At 33.8% G+C, this 12834-nt stretch overlaps 1 protein-coding gene across 2 annotated transcripts in view; it reads right to left on the bottom strand.

The window, feature by feature from the left end:
• Positions 1 to 1605: 1605 nt before the first annotated feature.
• Hsp110 (heat shock protein 70Cb) overlaps positions 1606 to 12834 on the bottom strand; it is a 42429-nt gene continuing 31200 nt past the window's right edge. Inside the window, exons 10-17 of one of the 2 annotated variants that reach the window (XM_068372177.1) lie at positions 8882 to 9010; positions 8592 to 8675; positions 7879 to 7923; positions 7556 to 7717; positions 7243 to 7425; positions 5616 to 5777; positions 5122 to 5295; positions 1606 to 2466 (exon numbers count right to left, since the gene is read on the bottom strand). In XM_068372177.1, coding sequence (XP_068228278.1) covers positions 2332 to 2466; positions 5122 to 5295; positions 5616 to 5777; positions 7243 to 7425; positions 7556 to 7717; positions 7879 to 7923; positions 8592 to 8675; positions 8882 to 9010 — 1074 coding nt within the window. In that variant the 3' untranslated portion in view covers positions 1606 to 2331. The remainder of the gene's footprint in view (positions 2467 to 5121; positions 5296 to 5615; positions 5778 to 7242; positions 7426 to 7555; positions 7718 to 7878; positions 7924 to 8591; positions 8676 to 8881; positions 9011 to 12834) is intronic. The other variant, XM_068372178.1, reaches the window with a different exon arrangement.

Below are 12834 nucleotides of genomic sequence, written 5' to 3'. Positions count from 1 at the left end.
AAATTGGGGGAAGTGCCATGGTATATGTATGTATGTATGACTAGGAAATTTTAGGCGATTCTCAACACCAAATTTACTTTTGAAAAATGCATTAGGTCTGTATCTTCTTTTATTGCAAAAAAATCGGCTTATTGAGAAAGTCTAGGATTTTCTGTGATCAATCTATTCTGAAGTGTTTTAATTCTATCATTCTTTCTTGTTTTGAGTATTGTTCTCCTGCATGGTCTTCAGCAACTTTTTCTGATCTTAATTTGTTGGACAGGAACTTTGTTAGGCTGGGAGGAACATAGAGAGTAGAGGTCCCCTTTTTGTTTTTGTTTCTTTGTTGATGTCGGCTACCCCCCAAAATTGGGGGAAGTGCCATGGTATATGTATGTTGTATGATGACTAGGAAATTTTAGGCGATTCTCAACACCAAATATACTTATGAAAAACGCATTAGGTCTGTATCTTCATTTATTGCAAAAAAATCGGCTTATTGAGAAAGTCTAGGATTTTCGGTGATCAATCTATTCTGAAGAGTTTTAATTCTATCATTTTCTTGTTTTGAGTTTTGTTCTCCTGCATGGTCTTCAGCAACTTTTTCTGATCTTAATTTGTTGGACAGGAACTTACGGTTTATTATATTTATAATTCCTGACATACATATTAATCTCAAGCACCATCGTCCAATTAGTTCGTTGTGCATGTTGCAATATTTTCCATAATTCTGACCCTGGACAATTCCATCCTGTTTGTAATACTAGGCATGCAGTAATTCTATTAGTCCAACCTTCTCTAACATGAGGGTCAATACTAGATGGTATTCTAGAAGATTTATTCTAGCTGTGACCAAGTTGTTGAATAATCTTCCAAATTGGGTAGTTTAATTGGTTGAACTTCAAAAGTTCAAACTTGCAGCGAATGTTTTTTTTTTTTTTGTAGAACAGGCTGACATAAGTCTTTTTAATAGTTATGTGAAATATCTGTTTTGATGATGTTACTGTAAAAATTTTCTATTTCAATTGTTCATGATTTTTCATTTATCTATATCCTTATTTCGTTAGTGGGATATTTTTCTGTGAGACCCCTTGGTCTTATAGCATCTTGCTTTACTAACTAGGGTTGTAGCTTAGCTAGTAATAATAATAATGATAATCTACTAAAGAATGAAGCTTTGTATTTGTGTAATCACATTTCACTTTCCACAAGTTGTAGGTGAGGGCTAGTGTTCCTTATGGGACGGCGAGTGGGCAGCGACTCGCTGGTAATTACCAAGACGTTATTAAAATTCTAACATCAGAGTTCCAGCAAAGTTGAAATCATATTTCAATTAAGGGACTACAGTTTAGTTAGAAAAAATACAAATAACTTAGTGATGTCAATATAAGAGAATTCAGTAATTCTCTTTTTCTTTAAAAAATCAAGCATAATGCAGCATTTACATTTAAAATGCTCTTCATTTGTGTACGTTACATCATATTTGATCATTTGTACCTGGAATTTTTATTTATAAACTAGGTAATTCTTTGAAAAGCCCTTAGTTTTTAGCACTTTAAATGAATCAAACAATTTCATACTTTACAAATGCATGCAAAATTAAGTGAGGAAAATGGAAAAATTAGGTGGATCTTTATCTGTTTTATTGAGACATTCATTAACATAAGCAGATGCAGTGGAATGCATATAGTGGATAACATCTTGACAGTCTCCTAATCTTTCTATAGCAAAAACAAATTTGTATTTCAACTTTAATAAATAAAACTAGGAACTAATGCTGGGAAAAAATTTCCACTGATCTTAGTAAGTCACGATGAGAAAGTCTCAGATGATCGAAAGTGATGGCCTACACGGATATTTTAAGTTCTTCACATATACACAAAAAAATTTTTAAAAGAAAATAATGCAAAATACAAGACCTTGATTAGGAAACCCAAAACTTCAATATGAAGTCGAGATCTATATTAATGTGATAAAAGTATGTACATAAATAATGCTTTTATGATGCACTGAAATGAAGTATCAACTTACAAGGCAATGCCTAAGATGGAAAATTAATACTAAGAAAAATCTATGAACTGTACTACATACAGGGGCACATTTTTATCACCAAAGTCCTCATAGTGACTACGAAACACTATTTTCACTTAAATTAATGAAAGCAAGAATTGATATTGTCAGAATATATGGGAAAATCAATGGACTTCAACTCTGCCTGGAAAGCATTAACATTAATTTAGCATCTTTATTACCAGCTTGTGATCATTACTGCAATGTAATCTTGTTAACAAAGCATTATTTAGAAACTTAAACCTATAATTCTTTATAACATTAAATTGTCAAACTTGGACATTAATCAACATCCATTGGTTCCGAAGGCTTATCAGATGACTGCTGCTGCTGCTGCTGATCTTCAGCTTTAGGTCCATTGGGCTGCTCACTTTCATTCTTTTCTCCTTTCTTGTCTGTTGGAGGTGGCTCTTCAACCTGAAAAATATTCATATGAGAGTTTTATATTCAGCTCTTACATTTAACAATTGTATTTGTTTCAATGCATTCTCTTATTAAACACAATAAATACTTAAAACCTGCAGATATTCCATATTGGCCTCACTTTATTTTATTTGAAACAAAGTGGGTAACTAATAGCGTCAAACTGTCTCTTGGAAGGTTCTCAAATTTCTTAGAAAGACTAAGTTTAAGCCACAGTGAAGTTTAATGTATGGAAAAGGGGAGAAGGTAAAAATGTCCACATTAAGAAACTCCATAACTGCTCAAATTTAATTAGAAATTTAAATTTGGAAAAATTATGACAAGCGTTAGTTTTGGCAGTCTGTGAACTTTAGCATCGAATAAAATTCTAGCCTATATAGGTAAGTCAAAAATACTTCTCTTTAAAGGAAAGGGATCATTAAAAGCTTCTGAAGATGAACTATTGAGGAAATAAAACTGGTATCACATTTTCTGATGAGCCCTGTAACATTTTCTCATTGATATCATTAAACCTTTGATAGACCACATAAGGCTAAAGATGCAGGTCTATCATTTTTGCTTATGTATTGTATGATAAAACTAGCCGTTGGCTAATTGAAGAAAATTCCATCAGGCGTTGCCTCTTCAAAATGGATTATACTGCAATATGGGTCCAGTACATATACTAATAACTTAATGAATTTGCTTACCACCTGGGTCATTAACTATCATTTCTAGTTGAAAAGTATAGCCATGAAAAATTGTATAGGGGAGTTTGACAGCCCTCAAACACCCACCTAATGATATACAAGCACATACTCACCAGACATAAAATATAAGCCTACAATTATCATTCATATGTAATAAATTTATTCTGATATTGCACTTGGTTTAATGTAGTAAAGTAGCAAGTCTTTCATCGGTTGATGACTAGCTAACCCCTTTTATAAGCAATCATGCAAACTAGTGGTCTAGCAGACAATGCTATGACATATTAGTTGTTTTTGCAGTATTTTCTCATATTTTTTTACATTTTGTAATAAAGCAATATTTTGATAACGACTTATTGTCTGAGTTCTGAAATAATACTAACAGACAGTTTCTGAGTACGACCTTGAAAAAAAAACAATGTTGAGTGCAGTGGTACCAAATGAGTAGAAAACTAGCCCAAGAGTCACATACAGTAGCAAAGGTATTCCAACTAGAGGAATTTCTATACTTATTTGACCAGTAATTAAGTATGTGTGAAAATGTGTAGGCTATATGCAGAATTTGGAAAATATTGCTGGAATTTTGCTTCTTTACCAAATTTGATTAACATTTGGTAACAATGCTTTCATGTAAACAACACTTCACTTGGAACACTAGACGAGTAGTTGTGGTGGCAATGACTGATTTTGTGGTTTCTTATATGAATATGTAATTAAATTGGGATAACCAGTGTGCAACTAGTTAATATTGACTTAATCATTCATAATATTGTACACTGAAAATAAAAAAATTTACTGTGCCAGACAAAAATCTCGCCAAAGTCTCCGAGATGGAATTGCTGCTAAGAATTGTACAATCCTCAATTTTTTTCCCCAAAAAGTTCTTTGCTAATCTAAGGGTGCATCTTATCACTTGTAGCGTCTTATGACACGGGAAATACGGTAATTCGAGATGGTTTTATTAAAAGTAATCTAATCCAGGCAAGTGTTATTTAAATTATTCTATACCATTTTAATTTACAAGTGACCTATCTTTTTCCTTCACTAGTCTCCTGCCTCCATCAGAGAATGGTAGTCAGCAATACAAACATCAAGGGAGGTTATAGAAGTAAGAATTTTAATACTAAAATATTTTATTTCTATACTCGATGTTCACATGCCAAACCTCCTTCCTACTGACCTGTTGGGGAAGACTGGCTAGAATGCCTTAATACTTTAGCAAAATGTCTATTAAATGGAATGAAACCCAATTTTTTTTTTTCAATTTCAAATTCTTAAGAGCAATTGTGGATTAAACATAGTTTAGTGGTAATAGTGTTCAGTGTTCTTTCAGTATTCATTACACCATACAGACGAGAGCCTCTCAAAGAGACTTCCATTTTCTAATTAAGACCTTTCTGTGGCTTAAACTTGAGTTTCCACAACACTTCTCTATCTTTTAAGCAATTGGATTGCAAGGCAGAAGACAGTATATAGTCTGTATCCTAATATACCTCTACTTGCTAAAACACTCATTAATAAGAAACCTCGTATCACATATGTTGATGGCTTAGCATATCGTATGATTGCCGTAGATCTCAATGGTACGATGATCATTTGCATTATGCTCCGGATGATGGCACACTTTGTTTGCTTGCAAGCCAAGCCATAAAAATATGCTGAATACCATTACAGTATAAGATACTCAAGGTCTTTACCAATTTGGAGACAGTAATGTACTCTCACGTGACAACCCCACCAAGGTAAATTCATCTGCAACTTACTAATAGTAATTATAACAAGAATACATTAATCTAACTAATAATCATTCCAAAAAGAATATCGATAAAGAACACCACAGGCTTAAGTTTGTTTCAACTTACCATTGATTATTTCAGTGACCACACAGTAAATCACAGCCAATGGGCCTACTTGAATCAACAACCTTTAAACAATTACTAATTGCCATTCAGCAACTTACCTTAGGTTTGGGCTTTGGTTTGTTGATCACAGGGTTAACAAGAGCATCAAAGGAACTCTTTTCAGATCGAACTTGGGAAGCCGTAATAGGTAAATTCATATGCAATGGAGTAGCTGTCACTAAACCCATATTCTTATCAACCCATTCCTGTTTTTCTATAATTGCCTTTTCAACCTGTAAAATAATGTGGAAAACTCAAATAAAGAAAAAAATTTAAAAAGGAGTGAGAAAATTCTTGCTTTTATTTTTTAGACAAAATTTGATATTAATGTAATGCAAGAGTCAGTTTCCAACATCAACCACTTACAAAAATATTTCAAGGAGTTAAGTATACTTCAGATTCTCAAGTGCTGTATTTGCATAGCAATTGACCCAAACACACAATTAAAATTCACAAACAGCACCTTTTAGAATAAAAAAAATTACACAGAATCGGATACAAAGTTTGAAGAACGCTAGTAAAATTATAAAACATTCTTATTGTTATATCATACCTTTTCAATCTGAGCACTATCAAGATGGGCAAACTTTTCATTTCCTTCTCGGAACTGCTCTGAGACCTTACGTGATAACTGGATTGAAATTAAAAGGGCATCGAATGCAGAGGGGAGTTCTAATCGCTCTCGCCGCCTATCTTTAATAGGTTCTCCAAATTTCTGAAATGGAAACAAATTTTAAATTTCCTATATTACAAATCTGGTAAACACAAGCCATACTTCAATATGATGCAGAAAAATCCAGTCAATGTATTATAACAACCAAAATTTTAATAAAAAAAAAAACTTATTTCTATAACCACCTGATGTTCACATTGCTTCTCTCTGAAAGCTTCAAATTATTGTCCTTTAACAAGAAAAATTTTTACAATTTAAATTTCCAAAAGGTTCATCCCTCTAGTAAAGAGACAATATAGCAATAAATGGCAAGAGATATCTGTAGGGTGTCAGAGACTTTACCCTTCCACTTACCATGACTGAAATGGTGTGGGCACGTGTTGAGGATGGAATCTAGTCTTAAATTTATATCGATATAGCCCCAAAATCAAATAACTATAACTACAATTTGTAAAAAACAAAAGGCAAAAATTATGAACTAATTGAGCTAAAAATATTAACCGTTCCTTTACTAGCCACTAACATAGGAACCTAGACCCCAACAATATTAATAAGCAGGCCATGATTCTTCAAGATAATGGTTAGCGAAAACAGATATGGTATGCCACCAAGATGCAGCTAAGCACCTATCCAAATATAGATTCCAGCAAAACTTGAGAGGTAACATCACTAATATCATGAATAAAGAATTCAAGGCTGTATGAGAAGACCTGTAATCCATAAGGTGCTGTGCCCATTAGAACTGATTTAAGAAGTCAGGTTAGGTGTAGCATTAGGGCAAACAAAATCATAATTACAGCTTTTAAAAGAAAGTACGCCAGCCATCCGAGAATTTATAATAGAAGTTAGAGAAATTAAAAACTTTGCAACTCATCCATGTCAATAACCGATGTGTTAAGTATTAAATTAAAAGCCGATTCTGGTGTTACCATATCTCATCAAGCAACCCCCCCCCTCATAATTAACATCCCCCCCAACAATTCTCGGGAAGTTTTCCATGTGCTTGGAACTTTTAACTCAGTTGGCAACCATAGACATACTTTTCCATGAGAGGAAGAAAGAGCTTTCTCATTCCTCACAACGGTTATTTAAATCACAATGCTCTCCCTGATAGGTCACCTGGAGAATTCAGATCACAATGACGTAGCTACGATTCCCACAAACTTTCTACGGAGTGGTTGCTAACAGATCCAGAGATATATTTAAAGCACTAAAATTCAAACAATCCAGAAGGCGGCTAGTTAGTCTGACTGGTGCAACACAAGACTGAAAAAACAAAGAGACTGGCAACAAAACAAAGAGACTGGCAACAAAACAAATTCCCTTCTTACCATTTACTGCTAGATTGTCTCATTTACTTTACTAGAAGCATTGAGCCTATTGGAAGGTAAAAAATTAAGAAAGTTAAAATTTTATGGAAAAATGCCAATAATTTTGAGGTTCCAAAGGGATGCAATATGAACTTCAGCGGAGGTTCACGAAAATAATGAGACATTGTAATACTTGCCTTTAATTCAGATAATTTATCCAAATAAATCTGCTTTTGACAATCTTCACCATCTTCATATAGCCAGTTTTCAGTGTCCTCTAACAAACGGCTTAGTTTTTCTCTATCTGCTTCACAGATGTACTGTTCTAGTTCATCATAAATACGGCCTCGGATGTCATACACATACTCTTCTACAGCATTCTGAAAGAGCATCGAAATACAGTCTTTCACACTACACAAAGACAATATGCTTTATGTATTATTCACATGTCTGTACTCAAGTCTTATCAAAGCAGTTATACATTTGATACCGTTAATAAAGATTACTCACCTTGGCATTAATACGTTCATTCTCAAGCTTGTCATTCTGAACCATTTGCGACTCTCTTTCTAATAAGAGATTGAGTTGGGTCTGGGTGTTTGCATTAACCACTTCTTCCACAGGCAGTTCAACTGTCTTGAACACTTTTTTCCCTTTCTTTTCACCTTCATTCTGTATATAAAAATAAAAATTACCATTACAGATATGTAACAAAAGTGCATCATCTATAATGCAATTATGTCATTGATCCAATGTCATATCAAGATTTAAAGACAAGGATATATAGAAAGGGTTGAATTGACTAAAAAAAAAAATTATAGAATATAAAATACCTTTCCTGGCGTTGTGGCTTCAGGGGCTTTCTCGGATTCCGTTTTCTACGCAAAGAACAAAGAAGCAATTGTGAATACTGTACATCTGAGGTGCTACATTAGACACTAGCACAAAACATAATTTCTAAAGACACTACTGAAACATAGACTAATAGACTTTACTTGAAACAAATTTCTCGACCCCTAAAAACTATTACTTACTATTTATGAAAACAAACAAAAATACAGTATACAGAGCCAACAAATGTTGAGTCAACATTTTGATATAGGTGTTTTATACTGAATGATTAGTACAATGATGTAAGTGTCCGATTAAAACTATATGTGTATACTATAAATTACTAAAGATACAATGACAAATTTAATTTACTTCATAAACCTGTTTAACAAAAGCATGAACGTCATTAAATATGAAATACTGCCCAGCATAAAAGTGTACATAAGGTGTATGCAGACACCTTGCTACTGTTACATTAGTAAGAATCCCTCATAACTACCAACTAAACCTTCTTTCAGAGATCCATACTTCAACCTATTGCAAATTGAATAAATGGAAGACAATCAGTTGCATACACAAAACCTAATAATACTGCTCCAAAGATTTTTCAGTGTCATTATACTACATGGAATACTAGAGGATTTATACAAATAATTTTTTGCCTCACTAATTTTATAAGATACTGTACATGAAACAATCTGGTATTAAAACCTACCTGATCTTGGTTCCCTGAATCTGCTGGAGGAGTTTTATTTTCAGGGCCACCTTCTTGGCCGTTAGCATCACCTTCACCTGATTCCTGCATTATATCATAATAACCAAAATTGTTAGTAACCTTTTGTGATTTAAGGACAATCAGTAACACTCGTGCCTGACCTATGACTACGTAAACTGATCCATTGAGTGCAACATATGTTGACTACATAGTCATCATTATGGTACATAGCTATCAAAATAGGATATTCTATCACTAAGAAGTGCAGTAACATGAGATCAGGAGCTAACCTTCTCTTGGGGCTTATCTTCAACATCCATGGACTCCTGTGATTCTTCTATGGTTTCTTTTTTTTCTGCTAATGATGCTGAAGCTACAGTGAACAGCCCATGAAGATTAACTCTCACTTTCACTTTAACCTGGAGAAAGAAATTCAAAGATATTATGATTGTCTAATAATATAAAAACACACTGTCAATTGGAACAGTCAATGGATATTTCACCTGGTAGATGAAAAAGACATTCTACATTTAACCCTTTTACCCCCAAGCTATTTGGAACTTTCCAACCCTTAAACCCCAGGCGTTTTTTTCAGGCACATTTTGCAATACATATATATTTTCTTTAAATTGCTCTAACAGCCTTCATTTTTGTCATAGAGAGGTTGGGTTGGTCTCATTAGTTTGGAAAATGCCTGAAGTTTCTCATAAAGTTATCAAAATATGCAAAAAAATGTAAATAGCAGCTTTTAGCAAGGACGTACCGGTACGTCCATGGGGGTAAAAGGATGAGTTTTGTGAAACGTACCAGTACGTCCATTGGTGGTGAAAAGGTTAAGAGCAAGCCATTTCTAAAGGAAAAAAAAAATTTAACCCTATAAAGTGCAAAACAAAAACTGGTATCAACCACTACCACAGAATTCAAAGAAATTTCTTTTAACAGAAGATACCAAATCAGACACAGTAATCAGGGTTTCAACGACATCCTACCTCGGGAAGCATAACGTTCTGCCCTCTATTATTCATATTAAATTTGGTCTAAATTCAACTGTTCAAACACTTTACATGGTTGGTTGCCAAGTTTTACTTTTCTAAAAAAAAAAAAATATATATACAGTATACAGCATACAGGTACATAGTTTTAAAATGCAGTACCTCATATATGAGCAACTAAAGCATGCATAAAAATAAAAATTCAGAAAGGAACTTCCAGAGCAATACTGTACAACTATAAAGCTTAGATCGAATGACCTGATACTATAGAAGCCATAGAGATTCTGGAAGAAATAAGCCGTAACCCTTGATGACGTCATAGCCAATCATTTTGTCTCCCATGTTAACAGCAGTCACAACACATCCCCGTAAAATGTTTGTATACACTATTAGTATAATTTGAAATTTGTAAGAGGATGTATTGTGACTGCTGCTTACGTGGGAGATAATGTGATTGGCTACGACGTTGACAGGGGCAGTCTTATATTGCCTGGAATCTTTACGGCGACTATAGACGATATGAAAACCTTTAGAATAACTCCAGAGGCACGAAAACCTAAAAGATATAAACCTAAGAGGACAATAAATTCAAAGATTCAAGCAAAAAGAGATAATGAGACAACTTTCTTAACCCACAAAGCCACTTCAAAGGACTGCCTTCAATGGTACGCTCCATACCAATAATACTAGTCTACAGATATCATAAAATCTACCAACATACTGAAGGCAGGTAATCATTCATTGAAAGGTAAGACTGAAATTAAAAAGTTTCCACGTAATACTGCAATTAAAGAAAAGTTTCCAGCCATGTTAATCTTCCCATTAGATGCAATGACTAAGGACTATATTCAAGCTAAAAATTGAAGTCTTCTCATCAACTGCAGGCAACAAATTATGGATACCTCTAAAAAGGCTTTGATAATAACGTGATAATCATGAAGGTATTTTGGCAATCAAGACAGATAACTAGAGGTTCTTTAGTAATAACGAGGAAGAAATAAAATGGTAACTTCCTACTCATCCTAATTTTGTGAAACTTCACATCTTAGCACTTTAAATACAATAATTCCAACACTGTACTTTATTACCTTATGTAGTTAAAGAGACTGCATTTTTTAGAGTAATGTATTGTACTAAAAAGCCTATTTTCCCATAAATTACTTAAGCATGGCACTTTTATAACATCCATGTTGTACAAAATACTAAATTTACCACCAAAGATTAAAATATTGGTAATTGTGAAGTTGAGCATAAACCAGCCACATTTTAGAATAGAAAATTTAACTTTCAAAGTATCAATTATATTAGAAAGCAAATTTTGTGCCGTGCAATAAATACACGCCACTAACATCAGACCATGGATCTTCAAAAATTAAGATAAAATTAGAACACTCATTTTATGCTAATATATCCGGTATAGGCGAGGCTTAATAAACTTAATCTCCAAAGGATCCAGTAACCACCGACTACCAAAGATGTCATTTCATCAACATCTGGTCCTGTTATATACTATGCCAAGCAGCCACACATACACCCTCCAATATTGATGACATATATGAAGCATCACCTCTGGTAAATTTACACTCCCATAATCTCTCTTTCGTTTCAGACTCTTGTTCCATGGAACCAAGACGAAGCTTCCATAAGCATCTTTCGCCGAGTGGCACCCAACTCGCAGATGGCACCCACCACGCACATGGCACCCCTGTTCAGCAGAAAGATATATTGAGACCCCAGCAATTTGACAGTTTTCCATATATCTATGCCAAACATTCCTTCTGGATGTGCTTCAACCTGAACTGTCTGAATGGCTGATTAGAGCAAACAAGACTTCAATTTTACATTATGTGGGGCGTAGTATCCGATGCTGAAGTGTGTCTCAATTCCATATACAGTGACAAAGAAAATGCCTGGTCTGACAATACAATTAACTACTGTACTCTCTTTAGCAATTACATCAAAGGTGTTTCCTTCCACCTAAGCTACCAATGCTCTACAAATTTGAATTTCCAACTCATTAGACTTACTTCACTCTGCATCTTATTCAATCATTCTTCCTTTTTTACCATCATTCAGACAATCCAAGTACACTATTCCCTATGATCCAGTTAGGTAATCTATTCTACCCCTAATTTGGGGAGGTAGCTGACAGAGAAAAAAATAAAAATAAATAAATAAATAAAAAAGCAAAAGAGGATTTTTTTTTTCATCATTCCTATTTGCCTGCTGAGGTACTCTGCTGAGTTTGCTTAGTTAAGATAATCTATAACTTTGATTCATCTTTCCATTTTTCATACAAGTGCTTCTCTGCTCAAGGCAGTCATTCAATTTAAATAGAAAATATATAGGGTATCAATTTTTTTAAACAGGTCAAGTAAAATCTTGAAATTTCCCAAAAGGATGTTTTCATGAAGTTCACAGAACATTAAGTATACTTTCATCACTGGTCCTGCCAAGGAAATGTAAAATGCACCAAATTTGTTTAATCTACTTGTAAACCTTTATCCCTTTAACCCAGTACAAATCATCACCTTTCCACAAATTACTGAGCCCTCCTCCAAACGCTTAAATATTTACATTTTTTTTTCTTTATCAACTGTTAATCCCGTCCTAATACTTTCCTGATTGACTGTTAGGCGCCTTCTTAAACTTCTCATTAACTGTTAATCTCCTTTTACTTTTCCGAGTAACTGTTATTCCCCTTGTACTTTCTGATTAAATGTTAATTCCCTTTTACTTTTCTGATTAACTGTTAATCTTTTCTTATAGTTTTCTGATTAACTGTCAATTCCCTACCTCTACTTTCCCGAATAACTGTTAATTCCTGTCTTATTTTTCTGATTAACTAGTAATCACCTAATACTTTTCTAATTAACAGTTAATCCTGTTCTTAAATTTCTCTGATTAATTGCCAATCACCTTCTTATACTTCTCTGATTAACTTTATCCCTCTTCTTTAACCTTTCTTATACTCTTCTCATCAACTGTAAATCCCCTTCTTATACTTTTCTGATTAACTGTTAATCCCCTTCTTATGCTTCAGTGATCAACTGTTGATTCCCTTCATATACTTCAGTAATTAGCTGTTAATTCCCTTCATCTACTTCAGTAATTAACTATTAATCCCATTCTCATACTATTCTGATTAACTGACAATGGTCTTTTTATCACATGTCCAAACTACATCAAGCTTTTGAGTTCCATCCTTTTTTTTTTTTTTTCCCAATTCTAGACTCCATATCTAAATACAG

Source organism: Palaemon carinicauda, chromosome 4 (genome assembly GCF_036898095.1).
Source record: "Palaemon carinicauda isolate YSFRI2023 chromosome 4, ASM3689809v2, whole genome shotgun sequence".
Lineage (NCBI taxonomy): Eukaryota > Metazoa > Arthropoda > Malacostraca > Decapoda > Palaemonidae > Palaemon > Palaemon carinicauda.
This window is presented reverse-complemented; position numbering and strand designations above follow the sequence as displayed.